At 41.2% G+C, this 20312-nt stretch overlaps 1 protein-coding gene across 1 annotated transcript in view; it reads left to right on the forward strand.

The window, feature by feature from the left end:
- Positions 1-20312, forward strand: part of LOC124720340 (secernin-2) — a 91522-nt gene that overhangs the window by 52445 nt on the left and 18765 nt on the right. The window contains exons 5-6 of the mRNA XM_047245661.1: positions 7930-8228; positions 15155-15316. Coding sequence (XP_047101617.1) covers positions 7930-8228; positions 15155-15316 — 461 coding nt within the window. The remainder of the gene's footprint in view (positions 1-7929; positions 8229-15154; positions 15317-20312) is intronic.

A 20312-nucleotide genomic window follows, 5' to 3' on the forward strand; every position in this document is an offset into this window, starting at 1 on the left:
TCAAGCAATCTTGAAAATAAATACAAAGAATGTAACAGACAACACTGCATGTGACCTTGTGAGATGCACTGTTTGATGGGAGGAGTGTGAAAACCACAAAGCGAGCCACATACAGCGTTGTCTGAATTTCTCTCCCGCCAATCTACATCTACAGTTATTGGGGTTACTTTCTGTTCTGTTTATGTATGGAGCGTGGGAAGAATAAAAGTTTTAATGTCTCTATCTGTGTGCTGTAATTATTTTAATCTTGTCCTCACGATCCCTTTGGGAACGATGTGTAGGAAGTTGTTGTATATTCCTGGAGACATTGTGTAAACCGGTTCTTGAAACTTTGTTAGTAGACTGTCGGGATACTTAAGGTCTTATCTTCAGGAGTGCCAGTTGACTTCCTTCGGTATCTCTGTGACTTTCTCCCACAGACTAAACAAACCTGTGACCATTTGTGCTGCCCTTCTCTATATAGATTCAGTATCCTCTCTTAGTCCTATGTGGTATGGATCCTCTACACATAAGCAGTATTCTGAAATGGATCATATGACTGATTTGTAAGCAATCCCCTTAGTAGACTGAGTGCACTTCCCCCGTGTTTTAACAATAAACCAAAGTGTACCACTTGCTTTACCCATGGCTGCGCCTATGTAATCGTTCCTTTTCATATCCTTACAAAGTGTTACACCCAGGTATTTGTACGAGTTGACCAATTCCGACTGGGACCCATTGATATTGTAGTCATGTGATACTATGCTTTTTCATTCTGTGAAGTGCACAGTTTTACATTTCTGAACATTTAAAGCAAGTTCCAGTCTCTGCAGCAAGATTGCAGGTTCGAGTCCTGTCACGGTCGCCAGTTCTAGTGGTTAATAAAAAAGAAAAGGAGGAGAAAAGGTTGAAAATGTGGGAAGAAATGGTGAATAAAAAGGGGGTTTTAAAATTGTTAATGACCTTGAAAAAGGGAAAGAATGAAATGCAAATTGGACTTTGTATTACAGAAAAGTTATCAGACTTCGTGATTCGGAAAGCTATTGTTGGGGTGGTCCCTGTGGCATTTCTGAGCAAAAGTCAAACCAATTTCCACTACAAAAATTATTTGAAAAAGAACGGAGAATAACAAAATGTGATTAGCAGGGGGAAATGGCGTAGACAAGAGTTCATCCTTTACCGTGTTAACATGTCTTCTTTCGTGCGGCGTCCAGGTCTTCAAAAATCTCTTACTTCATTTCTGTGTGAAAAGTAGTAGCTGCTCCGAAATCTTGCAATTGTCCAGGAATCACTAATTTACACAAATCAAAATCGTCTTGATATTAAATGCATTGTATTTTATGTTGCTGCTTCCATTCTCTGAATTTCATACAAATATCCACAATACGTCTGCATTAAGCTTCCGCTCTCGAGAGACAAAAGGCGGATAGCAAACAAAAATAGTTACATATTTAGTACTTTCCTTTTCTTATATATTATCTCTGCCGTCGAGCGCTCATACAGGTGCGACGGTTATCTGAGGGAACGAGTGTAATGCGGCGAAATTCAAAGTCCCGCTACAAAGTGCACAGTTTTACATTTCTGAACATTTAAAGCAAGTTCCAGTCTCTGCAACTGTTTGAAATCTTATCAAGATCTGACTGAATATTTATGCAGCTTCTTTCAGACAGTACTTCATTGTAGATAACTGCATCAACTGCATAAAAGTCTGACGTTACTATTAATACTGTCCACAAGGTCAAAATATAAAATATATTCAGCAAGGGTCCCAACATCTGAAGTTACTTCTACATCTGAGAGTGACACTTCATCCAAGATAACATGCTGTCTCTTCCCTACCAAAAAGTCCTCAATCCAGGCACAAATATCACTTGATATCTCATATGGTTGAACTTTTGACAATAAGCATGGGTGTGATAATTAGTCAGATGCTTTTCAGAAATCAAGAAATACTGTGTCTACCAGACTACCTCGATCCAAAGCTTTCAGCACATCGTGTGAGAAAATTGTGATTTGGGCTTCACGTGATTCATTGTCTTCGAAATCTATGCTGGTTGACATTGAGGAGGTCCTTCTGTTTGAGATGCTTCATTGTGTTTGAGCTCAGAATATGTTATAAGATTCTACAACAAATTGATATCAAGGATATTGGACAGCAGTTCTGTGGATCACTTCTAATGTTCTTATTGTAGATGGGTGGGACCTGTGCTTGTTTCCAAGAACTGGGCACGGCTTTTTGTTCAAGGAATCTATGATAGGTTACAGTTAGAAGATGGCTAGCTCAGCCGCAAATTCAGTATATAATTTGACAGGGTTTCCATTGGGGCCTGGAGCTTTGTTCAGTTTCAACTACTGCAGCTGTTTCTCAACGCTGCTGACACTAATACTTATTTCACTCATCTTTCCAGTGGTACAAGGATTAAATTGAGGCAATTCTCCTGAATTTTCCTTCGTAAAGGAACATTTGAAAATGGAGCTAAGCATTTCAGCTTTTGCTTTGCAACCTTTAATTTCAGTTCCTGTCTTACTCGCTAGTCTCGACTGTACACTAATGTTGATGTCTGCAGCTAGTGGTCTAGTGGCTAGCATTTTTACCTCTCGATCACGGGGTCCTGGGTTCGATTCCTGGCTGGGTTGGGGATTTTCTGTGCATGAGGACTATGTGTTTGTGTTGTCATCATCATCATCATCATTCCTGACAGTGGCTCGATTGGACTGTGAAACAAATTGGACGGTGTAAAAATTGGGACTTTGTACAGGTTGTGATGACTGCACAGTTGAGTGTCCCATAAACCAATTGTCATCACCACCACCAACTTTGGTGTTACTAACAGCCTTTACATATGACCAGAATTTCCTTGGGTTTGTGAAATATCATTTGACAATATTCTGCTGCGGTAGTCATTGAAGGCATCACGCATTGCTCTCTTGACAGCCAAATGCATTTCATTCAGCATCTCTCTATCTGTAGCCCTACACTTTTATACCTATTATCCAGTAACCTCTGTTTCTTTTGAAGTTTCTTTACATTGACTGTATATCGTGGAGGTTCGTTCCCATTGTGAAGTGTTCCGTTGGATACAACACATCTGTCCAGTGCGTGGTCAATTGTTCTTTTAAACTTGAGCCACAGTTCCTCTACATGCTCCTGCACCTGCCCTGTGCTGAATGTTCGAAGTTCCTTACTGAAATTGGACAACACTGACTTTTTGTCTTGTTTCCTGAACATGTGTATATCATTCTGCTTGGTTTTAGTTGTCCTTTTTACTTTGGTAATCAACGTTGCCACAGCCATGTCACTGTTTCGATGTGGACATCCTCGAAGAGATTAGCTCTATTTGTTGCCATGAGAGCCAATATAATTCGATTATGGGTGGGATTCCAAACTATTTGTTCTAGGCCATTTTCAGAGAAAGCATTTAGTAATGTTCCATAGGATGTCTTACACAATAAGAGTTTTACAGGATGTGTTACCACCAGTACAAGTGACTGGTGCTGCCATCTGGTGTTTAATTGTGATAGTGCAAGCATGTTAGTAGCTTTATACAGGTGATGGATGTAAGACAAATCTTTGAATACATTTATGAAGACTGAGAAATGCCTGACATAGATCCTTTGTCACTCGTCCTTTGGAAGTGTAATCCACACAACGTAAGTGCTACGTCACTCATCTCCAGAGTGTTAATATTGTGCAAATCGTGTTATACTCAGCCTGGTTACTGTAGGTGTACATCATATCACAACGATTCATACTTCTTTAACAATGTATAAATAATTTGAGGTGCCGTTTCATCGAAACACACACGAGGGCATAAGAATATTGCTAGCTTCAGAAAGCTAGCTACGTTGTCAGCCCCATTTATGTGCCGTTAATGTGGCACACCCATCATCTTTTCATTGAGTTGTTACCTTTATTCCTTAAATTATTTACAATCTGTTAAGGACTTCCCATTACAAAATTAGTATTCCGTCAAGTTGTAGAGGCTAGTTTTACTAGAGTATTTATTAATGTGTAGAGTAGGATTAACTATGACTTGAGTCACACTTCCTGTAAGAGATTATAAAGTGACGCTTCATTTATCAGATCATTATCTTATAATGATGGTAATCAGTGTGAGCCACTGGACCCAGATGAAAGCCCACGTTCTTCTTGTGTTTCTTCACCGATTGAGCTTTCTGTAAGTGCTTTTGCTATTTGACAGTTGATAGGGTCTACCAGAATTTGTTTAGAAACCACGGGAATGTCTAGCGTATTCACAGATTCGTGAGTATTTTAGGAGTAGCTGATAAATTCTCATTCCTTTTCAGGTTCTCTCCATGATCTCTCATTATTTTTAATTAATGAAATGACTTTTGTGGAGACTATATTTTGTATTTTCCACTACTGGCCAGTGTCGGGTATTACGCCATTTTCAAGTGACAGTTGACGTGCATGAGGACACGCCCCTGAGCTGTCGGGCCACCAGCATATTGTGGGGGAAATGTAAAATGTGGCACAGTAATTCCAGTCGACGCCAGAAATGTTGGCATTTAAGAAATTTTGTACAACTGTGATACGTGTCCAAATAAACACAATTTTTAATTATTTTCACGACATTTGTCAGACCACTTTTAACTACCTCATTTGTTGCACACAATTGGATGGCCTTTAATTGTAATAAATGTTCATGGAGTAAAAAATATTGGCTGGGTCTAGCGGTAGTTTTAAAGAAAAAATACTCATTTTTTTCCCCTCTTTAGGATCTGCTTCAGTCCGTTGCTTGAATTCCTCCTGTCTGGAACCCAGATTTTCTTGTATGTCTGGAAGGCTAATAGGTTGACATGTTTCTTAAATAACATAGGCGACAAACTGATTCGTATGTAATTTTCATATTTAATAGTTCTAGATGCCTTGCTGCCATCAATTATACAGTTTTCATTCCGTGAAATACTTTCCATATCTACGTAACTTGAATTTACAATTTGTCCAATAACTGAGTACAATAGAACAACTTTACATCCCTCCTTGCTTCACTTCCCGCCAGGATACACAACACAACTTACACACAGTTAACATCGTTCCAAAGTACATCAACAAAGGTATAGTCATACTAAGATTTAAACACAGAACATTAAACTGTAAATAATTTACAGAAAATGAAATTCAATCACAAGCACAATTCAACAGTTATGATAATATATATTCTCATAAACAAAATTTTATCTTTTTGAGGTACAGTTGTTGTAGTTGTTGTTGTGGTCTTCAGTCCTGAGACTGGTTTGATGCAGCTCTCCACGCTACTATATCCTGTGCAAGCTTCTTCATCTCCCAGTGCCTACTGCAGCCTAAATCCTTCTGAATCTGCTTAGTGTATTCATCTCTTGGTCTCCCTCTACGATTTTTACCCTCCACACTGCCCTCCAGTAATAAATTGGTGATCCCTTGATGCCTCAGAACATGTCCTACCAACCGATCCCTTCTTGTAGTCAAGTTGTACCACAAACTTCTCTTCTCCCCAATCCTATTCAGTACCTCCTCATTAGTTATATGATCTAGCCATCTAATCTTCAGCATTCTTCTGTAGCACCTCATTTCGAAAGCTTCTATTCTCTTCTTGTCTAAACTATTTATCGTCCATGTTTCACTTCCATACATGGCTACACTCCTTACAAATACTTTCAGAAATGACTTCGTGACACTTAAATCTATACTCGATGTTAACAAATTTCTCTTCTTCAGAAATGCTTTCCTTGCCATTGCCAGTCTACATTTTATATCCTCTCTACTTCAACCATCATCAGTTATTTTGCTCCCCAAATAACAAAACTCCTTTACTACTTTAAGTGTCTCATTTACTAATCTTAATTCCCTCAGCATCACCCGACTTAATTCGGCTACATTCCATTATCCTCGTTTTGCTTTTGTTGATGTTCATCTTATATCCTCCTTTCAAGACACTGTCCATTCCGTTCAACTGCTCTTCCAAGTCCTTTGCTGTCTGACAGAATTACAATGTCATCGGCAAACCTCAAAGTTTTTATTTCTTCTCCACGGATTTTAATACCTACTCCGAATTTTTCTTTTGTTTCCTTTACTGCTCGCTCAATATACAGATAGAATAACTTCTGGGAGAGACTACAACCCTGTCTCACTCCCTTCCCAACCACTGCTTTCGTGTCCCTTGACTCTTCTAACTGCCATCTGCTTACCGTACAAATTGTAAATAACTTTTCGCTCCCTGTATTTTACCCCTGCCACCTTCAGAATTTGAAAGAGAATATTCCAGTCAACATTGTCAAAAGCTTTCTCTAAGTCTACAAATGCTAGAAATGTAGTTCTGCCTTTCCTTAATCTTTCTTCTAAGATAAGTCGTAAACATCTACATCTACATTTATACTCCGCAAGCCACCCAACGGTGTGTGGCGGAGGGCACTTTACGTGCCACTGTCATTACCTCCCTTTCCTGTTCCAATCGCGTATTGTTCGCGGGAAGAACGACTGTGTGATAGCCTCCGTGCGCACTCGAATCTCTCTAATTTTACATTCCTGATCTCCTCGGGAGGTATAAGCAGGGGGAAGCAATATATTCGATACCTCATCCAGAAACACACCCTCTCGAAACCTGGCGAGCAAGCTACACCATGATGCAGAGCGCCTCTCTTGCAGAGTCTGCCACTTGAGTTTATTAAACATCTCCGTAACGCTATCACGGTTACCAAATAACCCTGTGACGAAACGCACCACTCTTCTTTGGATCTTCTCTATCTCCTCCGCCAACCCGATCTGGTACGGATCCCACACTGATGAGCAATACTCAAGTATAGGTCGAACGAGTGTTTTGTAAGCCACCTCCTTTGTTGATGGACTACATTTTCTAAGCACTCTCCCAATGAATCTCAACCTGGTACCCGCCTTACCAACAATTAATTTTATATGATCATTCCACTTCAAATCGTTCTGCACGCATATTCCCAGATATTTTACAGAAGTAACTGCTACCAGTGTTTTTTCCGCTATCATATAATCATACAATAAAGGATCCTTCTTTCTATGTATTCGCAATACATTACATTTGTCTATGTTAAGGGACAGTTGCCACTCCCTGCACCAAGTGCCTATCCGCTGCAGATCTTCCTGCATTTCGCTACTATTTTCTAATGCTGCAACTTCTCTGTATACTACAGCATCATCCGCGAAAAGCCGCATGGAACTTCCGACACTATCTACTAGGTCATTTATATATATTGTGAAAAGCAATGGTCCCATAACACTCCCCTGTGGCACGCCAGAGGTTACTTCAACGTCTGTAGACGTCTCTCTATTGATAACAACATGCTGTGTTCTGTTTGCTAAAAACTCTGCAATCCAGCCACACAGCTGGACTGATATTCCGTAGGCTCTTACTTTATCAGGCGACAGTGCGGAATTGTATCGAACGCCTTCCGGAAGCCAAGAAAAATAGCATCTACCTGGGAACCTGTATCTAATATTTTCTGCGTCTCATGAACAAATAAAGCGAGTTGGGTCTCACACAATCGCTATTTCCGGAATCCATGTTGATTCCTACATAGTAGATTCTGGGTTTCCAAAAATGACATGATACTCGAGGAAAAAACATGTTCTAAAATTCTACAACAGATCGACGTCAGAGATATAGGTCTATAGTTTTGCGCATGTGCTCGACGACCCTTCTTGAAGACTGGGACTACCTGTGCTCTTTTCCAATCATTTGGAACCTTCCGTAATGTATTTTTTCAGTGTAATTTTTTTAGATTAATTAATTTTATAGTTGTCTGAGAAAATTTTGTTGTTGTGCTAGCGCGACATATACTTCTATACATTCAGAGTTTAAAACATTTCAGATAAGATTTAAAAAACGATAAGATCATAAATTTGAGAAAGTATGTGGTCCAAATGGCATATTGCGCGTTACGCGCTGCAGCTCGGGTTTTGGGTTCTGTTTCTCACAGCCGGCTTCCGCAACATCTCGAACGCCCTGTCACTGTCTGACGACTACGACCGCTGCTCGGAGGGCCTGGCGGACATGGCGACCTCGCTGGGACGGTGGGAGGGCAGCGGCCGGCCACCGTTCGCAGAAGCCTTCGGGTCGAAACCCGGCGATGGGCGCTACCAGAGGGGGAAGGAGCAGCTGGAGCGCCTCTCCGGGGGTGGCAAGTTTGGCATCAAGAGCATGTTCGAGGTGCTGCGCGATGTGGACGGAGGCATATGCCGCCCCGTCACGTGCGCATTTCCGACTCAGGGCAGCCAGGTAATAGCGCACTCGTGTGTGTGTGTGTGTGTGTGTGTGTGTGTGTGTGTATATATATATAAAAAAAACAAAGATGAAAGTGCTGGCAGGTCGATAGACACACAAACAAACGCAAACATCTTTGTTTTTAGATATATTTTTCCGACGTGGAATGTTTCCCTCTATATATATATATATATATATATATATATATATATATATATATATATATATATATATAAAAAAATCGCTGTCTGCCTGTGTCCATTCATGCGAATGGACAGTTTGTTGCTGGTCATTCCCGCATAGAATGTATCACAGTGTAGGCAGGTCAGTTGGTAAATCACGTGGGTGCTTTTTCACACGTGGCTCTGCCTTTGATCGTGTACACCTTCCGGGTTACAGGACTGGAGTAGGTGGTGGTGGGAGGGTGCATGGGACAGGTTTTACACCGGGGGCGGTTACAAGGATAGGAGCCAGAGGGTAGGGAAGGTGGTTTGGGGATTTCATAGGGATGAACTAACAGGTTACGAAGTTTAGGTGGACGGCGGAAAGACACTCTTGGTGGAGTGGGGAGGATTTCATGAAGGGTGGATCTCATTTCAGGGCAGGGTTTGAGGAAGTCGTATCCCTGCTCGAGAGCCACATTCAGAGTATGGTACAGTTCCGGAAAGTATCCTGGCACAAGTGGGACACTCTTGTGGTTATTCTGTGGGGGATTCTGGGTTTGAGGGGATGAGGAAGTGGCTCTGGTTATTTGCTTCCGTACCAGGTTCGGAGGGTAGTTGCGGGATGCGAAAGCTGTTGTCAGGTTGTAGGTGTAATGGTTCAGGGATTCCGGACTGGAGCAGATTCGTTTGCCACGAAGACCTAGGCTGTAGGGAAGGGACCGTTTGATGTGGAATGGGTGGCAGCTGTCATAATGGAGGTACTGTTGCTTGTTGGTGGGTTTGATGTGGACGGACGTGTGTAGCTGGCCATTGGCCAGGTGGAGGTCAACGTCAAGGAAAGTGGCATGGGATTTAGAGTAGGACCAGGTGAATCTGATGGAACCAAAGGAGTTGAGGTTGGAGAGGAAATTCTGGAGTTCTTCTTCACTGTGAGTCCAGATCATGAAGACGTCATCAATAAATCTGTACCAAACTTTGGGTTGGCAGGCTTGGGTAACCAAGAAGGCTTCCTCTAAGCGACCCATTAATTGGTTGGCGTACGAGGGGGCCATCCTGGTACCCATGGCTGTTCCCTTTAATTGTTGGTATGTCTGGCCTTCAAAAGTGAAGAAGTTGTGGGTCAGGATGAAGCTGGCTAAGGTAATGAGGAAAGAGGTTTTAGGTAGGGTGGCAGGTGATCGGCGTGAAAGGAAGTGCTCCATTGCAACGAGACCCTGGATGTGTGGCATATTTGTGTATAAGGAAGTGGCATCAATGGTTACAAGGATGGTTTCCGGGGGTAACGGATTGGGTAAGGCTTCCAGGCGTTCGAGAAAGTGGTTGGTGTCTTTGATGAAGGATGGGAGACTGCATGTAATGGGTTGAAGGTGTTGATCTACGTAGGCAGAGATACGCTCTGTGGGGGCTTGGTAACCAGCTACAATGGGGCGGCCGGGATGATTGGGTTTGTGAATTTTAGGAAGAAGACAGAAGGTAGGGGTGCAGGGTGTTGGTGGGGTCAGGAGGTTGATGGAGTCAGGTGAAAGGTTTTGTAGGGGGCCTAAGGTTCTGAGGATTCCTTGAAGCTCTGCCTGGACATCAGGAATGGGATTACCTCGGTAAACTTTGTATGTGGTGTTGTCTGAAAGCTGACGCAGTCCCTCAGCCACATACTCCCGACGATCAAGTACCACGGTCGTGGAACCCTTGTCCGCCGGAAGAATGACGATGGATCGGTCAGCCTTCAGATCACGGATAGCTTGGGCTTCAACAGTGGTAATGTTGGGAGTAGGATTAAGGGTTTTTAAGAAGGATTGAGAGGGAAGGCTGGAAGTCAGAAATTCCTGGAAGGTTTGGAGAGGGTGATTTTGGGGAAGAGGAGGTGGATCCCGCTGTGACGGGGGACGGAACTGTTCCAGGCATGGTTCAATTTGGATAGTGTCTTGGGGAGTTGGATCATTAGGAGTAGGATTAGGATAATTTTTCTTCGTGGCAAAGTGATATTTCCAGCAGAGAGTACGAGTGTAGGACAGTAAATCTTTGACGAGGGCTGTTTGGTTGAATCTGGGAGTGGGGCTGAAGGTGAGGCCTTTGGATAGGACAGAGGTTTTGGATTGGGAGAGAGGTTTGGAGGAAAGGTTAACTACTGAATTAGGGTGTTGTGGTTCCAGATTGTGTTGATTGGAATTTTGAGGTTTTGGAGGGAGTGGAGCTGGAAGTGGGAGATTGAGTAGATGGGAGAGACTGGGTTTGGGTGCAGTGAGAGGAGGTTGAGGTTTGCTGGAAAGGTTGTGAAGGGTGAGTGAGTTGCCTTTCCGGAGGTGGGAAACCAGGAGATTGGATAGTTTTTTGAGGTGGAGGGTGGCATCCTGTTATAATTTGCGGTTGGCCTGTAGGAGGATGCTCTGAACAGCCGGTGTGGATGTGGGAGAGGAAAGATTGAGGACTTTCATGAAGGATAGGAGTTGACGGGTGTGTTCGTTGACTGAGTTGATGTGTAGGTGAAAGATTAGGTGGGTGAGGGCAATGGATTGTTCAGTTTGGAACTGGTATAGGGATTGATGGAAAGAAGGGTTGCAGCCAGAGATGGTAACTTTAAGTGTGAGGCCTTTGGGGGTAATGCCAAATGTCAGACAAGCCTGAGAAAATGAAATATGGGAGCGTAATCTGGCTAGGGCAAGGGCATGTTTGCGGAGGGAATGTAAATAAAACTTAATGGGGTCGTTGTGGGGGTGTTGTGAGGGTGACATGGTATTAGAAGGTGGAAAGTGTAACATGAGGTTGAAATGAAAACGAAAAATAAAAATATATGGGGAGAGATAAAGGTGAACTAGAAAGCAACTGGAGATCTATCTGGTATGAAAAAAGGCGAAAAAGTGTTGGTTAAGTTGATCCTGTGGTGAACTTGGGTTGGTAGACAACGATGTGCATAAAGGTTAGGTGGTTGTGTTGCCACTAAAACACTTTAAAGGATGGAGAAATTCGGGAAAATTTCAAAAAAACTATGTGTAAATGTATTAAAAGGAGTGGTGTTGTGGTGAAAGATTATGAAAATGGGGCTAACAATTGTCTGACGAAGAAATAATGACGTTAAAACCTGTGGGGAGCGGCTAAAAATGATCAGTGATGTACGAAAAACGGAAGTGGGAATAAAGCGAAAGTTATTAGAACCAGCCGAAATAGTTGTTTAATATGTGAAAGCAACTGTTTTTTAACTAGAAACGGTGGATTTTATAGCAGCGGTAGTGTTGAAAGCGGAAAATAATTTTTTTTTGTTATGGTTTGGAAGTGGGTTACGTATTATTGAGTATATATAGGCGGGATAAAATTGTATAGTAGATTACGGTGAAAAGGGGAAGGTGAATACAAAGTGAGACTACTGGTAAAAACAGAAAGAGAAAATAAGACGACAAGAAAGATTTCGAAGTGCAACAGTGACAATAACAAACGTAATTGTTGGGTTCAAATTAATGATATGAATGTAATAGAGGGAACCATTCCACGTAGGAAAAATATGATGATGTGACTTACCAAATGAAAGTGCTGGCAGGTCGACAGACACACAAACAAACACAAACATACACACAAAATTCTAGCTTTCGCAACCAACGGTTGCTTCGTCAGGAAAGAGGGAAGGAGAAGGAAAGGTGAAAGGATGTGGGTTTTAAGGGAGAGGGTAAGGAGTCATTCCAATCCCGGGAGCGGAAAGACTTACCTTGGGGGGAAAAAAGGACAGGTATACTCTCGCGCGCACACACACACATATCCTAACCTTTGTAACCTCTTTGTTTATCCCTATGAAATCCCCAAACCACCTTCCCTACCCTGGCTCCTACCCTTGTAACCGCCCCCGCTGTAAAACCTGTTCCATGCACCCTCCCACCACCACCTACTCCAGTCCTGTAGCCCGGAAGGTGTACACGATCAAAGGCAGAGCCACGTGTGAAAGCACCCACGTGATTTACCAACTGACATGCCTACACTGTGAAGCTTTCTATGTGGGAATGACCAGCAACAAACTGTCCATTCGCATGAACGGACACAGGCAGACAGTGTTTGTTGGTAATGAGGATCACCCTGTGGCTAAACATGCCTTGGTGCACGGCCAGCACATCTTGGCACAGTGTTACACCGTCCGGGTTATCTGGATACTTTCCACTAACACCAACCTATCCGAACTCCGGAGATGGGAACTTGCCCTTCAGTATATCCTCTCCTCTCGTTACACTGTACTGATCTGGTTAGAGACCAATTTTCCACTTTCATGTTGTGTAAAAGTTCCTTCTCTCAAAACTGAAAACTTTTTGAGTATTGAATGGTGTTAGACAATGACAGGCACAACACCGCTCTTTTTAGACTTACTTATTCACATTTATTAAACTTGAATTGACCTTTTTCGTATTCTGGTGTTTGTGTAGCACAAAAACAGGGCTAGTCCAAACACTCAGGGATAGTTTCAATGGCAATATTTATCATAAACCACCTTATTCCACAACACAGCTCACTACATAATTCACCATAAACATTCAGCGTAGCACAGATCATAAAACATATTTATGAAATGTGGGTCAATAAACACAGATCTTGCTTGCAACAACCAAAGATGTTTCTACATTATTTCAGACAGACATATGGTCCTTGAGAAAAATTGTTCATAAGCATTTATTGTCAGCCAATATGATGATAGACAGACTTTTATGCCTTTCAATGCACAACTTGTCCAAATGAGCACAAACTTGCATCAAAAATTTCAGAGGACTCCAGAATGAAATTTGCTCCTTGCAACAGAGTGTGAAGTCATTTGTAACTTTGTGGCAGATTAAAACTGTGTGCCAGATTGAGACTCAAAGTCAAGCCCTTTGCCTTTCACGGGCAAGTGCTTTAACTGAATCACCCGAGCACAACTCACAACCCGTCCTCACAGCTCGAATTCCGCCAGTACCTCGTCTTCTACCTTCTGAACTATACAGAAGCTTTTCTGGGAAACTTGACAAGACTAGCTTCCTGGAAGAAGGGATATTATGGAGACATGGCTTGGCCACAGCCTGAGAGATGTTCCTAGAATGAAAGTTTCACTTTGCAGCAGTATGCACACTCACGTGAAACTTCGTGGCAGATGGAAACTGTCTCTAGGACCGAGACTTGAACTTGGGACGTTTGGCTCTGAAAGGCGAATTGGACTTCGTGCGGCACACAGTTTTATTCTGCCGTGAAGTTTCAAGTTAGGAGTACTTTCTAAACACCCAGTTTATTAAGCGATTGCAGATACCGACCCAAAGATGTTAGCATTTTCGTACTTGAGTGTGACCCGAACTATACCACATCAGCAGTGGGATTACTGAGAGTGGAGTTATTACATAGGTCTTAGTCAGGCTAATGCTGAAGGCATTTTTAAATAGCTGACTGTCGACTGAAGATTGTTGGTTGGGGTGTGGTATTTAAAGATTGCTGTTTTAATACTTTGTATTTGTGAAACTACATATTTGTGTATAAACGATGTGTTTGGAATTTACTAGAGTGGATGTCCAGGCAATAATTTTGTTTACATAATAAGTAGTTAGTAAATTGCAAAAGGTTACAGAACTATTTTGTGTGTTCACACTGAGAGTTACCTATTTTCAAGTAGCTGCATGAAACTTCAACCAATTGTGCCCAATCCCACTGAACTCCCAGATATGAGCCAGTCCAGAAGGCAAGCCCGCAATCAGTAGTATAAGGGGCGCATAGCATGTCAGCGACTGCTGATTGTGGTGCCCTGTCTGTAACTTGAGCGCACGATCCTGCTGTACTTGAAATTATGATAATTTATAGAATTTCCTGATTAATCTCCTGGTTAATGAAGAATATCATCTGGTCTATAAAATTAGGTCAACAGATGTGTGATGGTAAACTTGGCAATTCAACAGATGTAATAGCTCAGAAAGCAACCGTAATTTTGGGTGTGTTCAGATTTCAGTATTAATTATCTTTTAAGTTAGTTCCTAAAAATTAAAATGTGTTACTGTAAAGTCTGGAGTCATAGCTTTCTAATTGTATGTGCCAGTATTTCCAAAATCACTTATTACCTCAGTCCAAATTTACTGCTGTATATTGTTATGGTAATTTGTTATTCACAACTTCTAATTATTATGGTTTCTGGTGAAAATAAACATAGCATTGTAATTAGGATACTGGAAATAATCTTCAGAGTAATGAATTTGCGTGGGTATGGTCTGAATTACATTTTGGCAGATTTGGGCACTCAATGCACATATGACATAGATAACTAGATCCAAACTCAAAAATGAGGAAAAAATGTAGTTATTAATTGGTGTGTAACAGTAGCAAGTGGAAGATTTCCAGCTTCCTGTGTTTGAAACGTTTCTGCAGAACATGATCAGTCTCGTTATTTTTATCACTTTCCACATCGTGGTTAATTGGTAGTGCAACATGTGTCTAGTCTGTTATCTGTAATAATTGTTCTGCCAAAAAATGACTTCGAGGTGGGCTAACTTAGCTGACAAACTTCAATATATGAGGTGATGTTGGTCCCTATGAACCAGGGTACAAAATTTATCTTCATTTTGAGTTGGATGGCGACAACTATCAGTGTAGAGGTACAGATCAATGTGCAGGGGGAACCTCAAGTTCGCATTTGCATTGTTCGGAAAAATACAGCAAACTTTGAACACGATTTTTAAATAGTCTCTTTATTACTGTCTTATTTCAGATACAAATTATTCGGCAGCTTTTTGCACGCGACACGGCAGAACGCCTAATTCGGGACCCCGAAGTACACACCGCCCTACGCTGTTGCAGGTTTCTGTGTTGAGTCCACCCGGCAGCGGGAAGCCGCACTGCCACTGGTTCACTGCAACTCCAGACCCGCGCCACTCCGTGTTCAAGCCGTTCATCTTTACACCGGCCGTGCGGATATCGCGCCTGACTGTCAGTCCTACATTCGACCCGGACCCGGCAAAGGTAAATATCTCTCTCAAAAGCTCGACAGTCTCGAAGGCTTCTAAGAAATAATTCTGTGTTGGCAACTTATCACGACTCAGTTTCCTACTTATGTTCACTTATGTAAGTATGATTGTACGGGGCATCTGGCGAGATTTGAGACTAGGTCGAGACTGGCATTCTCATTCGTTACAAGAAAATATCCTTGAAGAAATTCTTTTCATTTCTTTCTTTATTGAGAGAGCAGTTTTATGGATATCTGCAGCTCTTGTCTTCACTTTGAATGTTTCTTGCAAAGCTTTCTTTAGAGCAGCCCTGGATGTAATGCTTAGACCAGGGGTAACCAACCTGGGCTGCATAGCAAAATGGTGTATTTTTGGGCAGCACATAACATACTTAGCACTAACAGTAGCTGTGAAGAATAAAAAAGAAAGGTGTGGACCAATAAGAAAATAGCATTGTGTGGAGGCAGTTTCACGTTGAGAATATTTTCCTGATAATAACTCTACATAATCGAAATTTTACAGATTTTTTCTTTCTTTTGTTTACCAATCTTGTGACAGATGTTCACTTCTTGGGCCACACTGATACTTAGAGCTGTACGCCGTGGGTTGGACGCCGCTGGCTTAGACAAACCTTCAGATAACTTATTTTTGAAAACAAGCATTTGCATTGGTTCCATCATATCAAATAGGTTTCCTCAAATGATGAGATCCAGCCAATCCTCAATATTACGAACTAAATTTACATTGATCTTGTAAATGCAGCATTGGATCTATGCTATTGTTTCCGAATCTCCCCCCCCCCCCCCCCCCCCCCCACCACCACCACCCCCTCCTCCAAAGTGTTTGAGACAGGACTTCAAAATTTTTTTAACGAAAAATATTTTGCAAAAAGTATTCATTTTGTAGTGCACATCTTTCTGGATCAAAATACAGTGACCTGCCATAGACGAATACTGTTTGAGGAGGTGTGGCACTGAACTTTGGCAGCATTCGTCTATGGCAGGTCACTGTATTTTGATCTGTGGATTTCAAAAGTGTACATTTTGTAATGGAATCCATTAAACCCATATTCAGAACAGTCGAAATTAAAATGTCCTATGGTGCCTCTCCTGCTCCCAGTTGGCTAGTTTGACATGTTACCCCCTCCCCCCCCCCCCCCCCCCCGCCCCCCCTCCACCCTTAAAAACCCCTCACAATTAATACTGGGTGGAATTATCTGTATTACCTGTGACCAGGAGAATAAATCTTTGGAACATTTCCACTCTTTATTGCCTATTACCTAAAAACTTTCTCTTTTATGCAACATAAAATTAAATACAGGAAATATACAACCAGTAAAGACAAGAAGAGACAAGCAAGACAGTACTCATTTCTTTGATCCTTAGGTCTCAGCATTTTTCTCTCTAATCTTGCTGCAGTTTTACATGGCATGCTTTCCTTTTTGTGAAAGAATCTATTACTTCATCAAAGTTCGTCAAATATTTTGCCACATGAAAAATCAAAATGTCATTGTTTACTACTGACAAAGCTGTTAATACGAATAGTGCCAAAGACTTGTGTGGTGTCTTGATTTGATTACATCTATTTTGTTGCTGTCTTCTAATTAAAGGAAATACACCTTTCTAATATTGTAGCAGTTGCAACAAGCGCCAAATAAGCTAGACTGTTTTGGCTTAAATGGTCATTTTTTTTCTACCTCATTTACATAAATAACATGACAGAATATAATTTACAAAATCAACATCAAGTGCCTGTTAGAATTACTCTGAGCAAAATGTTTTATGTTAGGAAATAGTTCCACATTCCATTCATACGCTCCAGTTTCTCAAGCATGAGATCAGGAAGTAGTAGTAGTAGTATGAAATTTTTATATAAATTTGGAATCTTCATATTCTTCCATATAATTTCTTCTCCTTCCTCATTCTAACCATCAATCTTGTCAACACTAATTCTGTAACTATTTGTGACATTGTCAAAACTTATTCACTGGTTAACTTTGCTAACCCTGCCAGAACCACAGGTTCAGTAATCCTGCTTTTATTCTCCAGTTAGGCATTAATACGTGTTTGTGCTACATGTTTTCCATGCTATTCCAAGAATAGAACTTAAAATGGCTGCTAGTTGGGAACTGTACAGCTGGTCCTTAATAGTGTAGCGATCTGCCAAAAATTTTGTGTACACCGAGAAGGCAATACGTAATCTTTCTTACCTGTTATTCCTGTTAGTCATTTATTTCTACTCTGATAGTCTGAATCTACGGATTTCACTAATAATTATAACAATGCTGATGATTCACACGCCCAATCTACCTCATAAACAAACAGCGATTGGAATTAAGCCAATCGGGTTTATTCGGCTCAGGTTATATAGCCCTGTCCCCTTTTGTCTGCGGGAAAGTTTTATTATTTCTAGATGCAATGGGGATTCCCCAGCAGAGACATTGCATACACAGTGCACACATTGAAAAATAAACTTGTTCAAAAATGTTCAAAAACCAACTGGGATGTGCTTCAGAATCATATGAATAATTGAAAGACCTATGTGCACTGGATGCTAGGCACTTGTGAAACAAGGTTATTTTCTCCAAGAGTTTGGATTTGGTGCCCCCTGAAATTAATACCTGGACCAGATACCCCGGTTTGCCCCCCTAGATCTGGGCCTTTGTGAATGTGTTGAGAATTGGTTTGCTTTTATCATCTGTTTCTACGTCAGAGTCTCTCTTAGTGTTCTTCTCGGTAAACTCGGCCTTTCAGCATCACTCATTTGGATTGAACCCTGTTCATCAGCAGCAGCATCACATTCCTGTTCACATTCTACAGGGTGTCCCATTTATATTGACCACCATAAATAACTGTTTGTCCAGATGTAAATTACAAAATGTTTCAAGCAAATGTTCTTTAGCCATCAGGGGGACGTCAATCGACATGATTGCCTTCATTGTAGCTTTGTTTTTTACAAAGATGTGAACAGCAGTATGACTTTTTAAAATGGCACCCTATAATTTTTATTCAGTAATTCATTTCCTCTCCTACAGACCTATTCAAAAATGTATCACAGTGTACCAATCACTTAAACACAACATTATTAATTACATAACACAACATTGACGTTGACGTTCCCAGCACATAGTGCAGGTACTCGGGGTAATGGAACACGTCCACAGGCTGACGTTGAGAGGACAAATGTAAACATAAGTAGAATGGACACCTGTCATTCTGTCAACCGTCGTCAGTTGAAGAGCTGTGTGAGTAGAATGTACACCAAGGAAGAGAAGGTAGAAATGCTCTTCATCTATGGGGAATGTAAGTTAGCAGTACAGCAATTGCAATACTATTTTCTTATGCACAGGTACATTTAGTACAGTAGTTTAGTCCTTTTAAATACTGTTGTGTAGAGTAGGCATACAGTAAAGGCTGCCCTTCCTTACAAACTGCATCGACATAACGTTTCTGTTGTCGTTGTTGTTGAAGGTATGTGAAATGCTACGCAGGCTGTGGAATTGTACAGAGAGTGATATGTTGATATGAATCCACCTTCCCGACGGATGTTTTCTTACCTTGTTGCAACGCTTCAGGAAACAGCAAGTTTCAACCCGTGACAATGCAGTTGTAGCACTCGCATAGACGAAGCTGCCGAAGTTACTGTTCTCGCTTCCGTTGCTATGAATCCACATGTGAGCACATAACAGTTTGAACACAAGATTGGCATTCCTAAAACCAGTGTACAACATACTCTTACAAGTCACTGGTGTCATTCTTACCGTGAACACCTACATTAAGAATTGCTTGGGAATGATTTCCAGAATCATGTACAGTTCTGTCAGTGGGCACATCAACAAATCTTTGCCAACCCGAACTTCTTCTCCAATGTTCTACTTACCGACGAATGTTCCTTCTCAAACAAAGGACAGGTAAATATAAAGAACGTGCATTATTGGTCCAGCGACAACCCGTGATGGCTTAGACAGGTGGAACATCAGTGTCAATGGAGAGGTAACATCTGGTGTGGGATTCTTGGTACTACAGTTATTGGCCCTTATTTCACCAATGGTAGTCTAAACGTGGATAAGAAAATAGTATAACCAATTACTGTACTGCTAACTCACATTCCCCATAAATGGGTAGCATTTCTACCTTCTCTTCGTTGGTGTACATTCTACTCGCGCAGCTCTTCAACTGACGACGGTTGACGGAATGACAGGTGTCCATTCTACTTACATTTACGTTTCTCCTCTGTCACTATCAGTCCATGGATGTCTTCCATTACCCTGAGTACCTGCACTAAGCACTGGGAGTGTCAACGTCAATGTTGTGTTATGTAATTAATAATGTTGTGTTTAAGTGAATGGTACACTGTGATACATTTTTGAATAGGTCTTTAGGAGTGGAAATGAATTACTGAATAAAAAAATACAGGGTGCCATTTAAAAAAGTCATACCTCTGTTCATATCTTTGTAAAAAAAAAAAAAAAAAAAAAAAAAAAAAAAAAAAAAAAAAAAAAAAAAAAAAAAAAACAAAGCTACAATTATGCTGTTTGATATCCCCCTGATGGCTAAAGAACATTTGCTTGAAACATTTTGTAATTTGCTTCTGGTCAATCAGTTATTTAGGGTGGTCAAGACAAATGGGACACCCTGTATATTGTCATCAATTTCTTATTGCAGTTTGTCAGTGATACATATGTTGGGAGTCTGACCTGTGCCAAATATGAGCATTATTTGTGTTTGTTGTCCTGCTTTCCCATGTGGTGAAATCTATACCATATTTTGTTATAAATATAGCACTGCACCTCTAACGTATTTACTGTGTTTCATGTCATCCATCATTGTCTGTGATTAGTCCCGTCCAACAATACCTCTGTTCCTTAGAAATTGTCAAGCAGTGTATACAGGGTGATCCAGAAAGAAAGAACAGATTTCAATTGTTTATTGCAGACAAATGATGAAAGACAGAAACACATTCTGTGTGTCACTGTGTAGATGAAAGGTTCAGACTTTTATGTTCGCACAGAC

This window comes from Schistocerca piceifrons, chromosome 11 (assembly GCF_021461385.2).
Source record: "Schistocerca piceifrons isolate TAMUIC-IGC-003096 chromosome 11, iqSchPice1.1, whole genome shotgun sequence".
NCBI classification, from domain to species: domain Eukaryota; kingdom Metazoa; phylum Arthropoda; class Insecta; order Orthoptera; family Acrididae; genus Schistocerca; species Schistocerca piceifrons.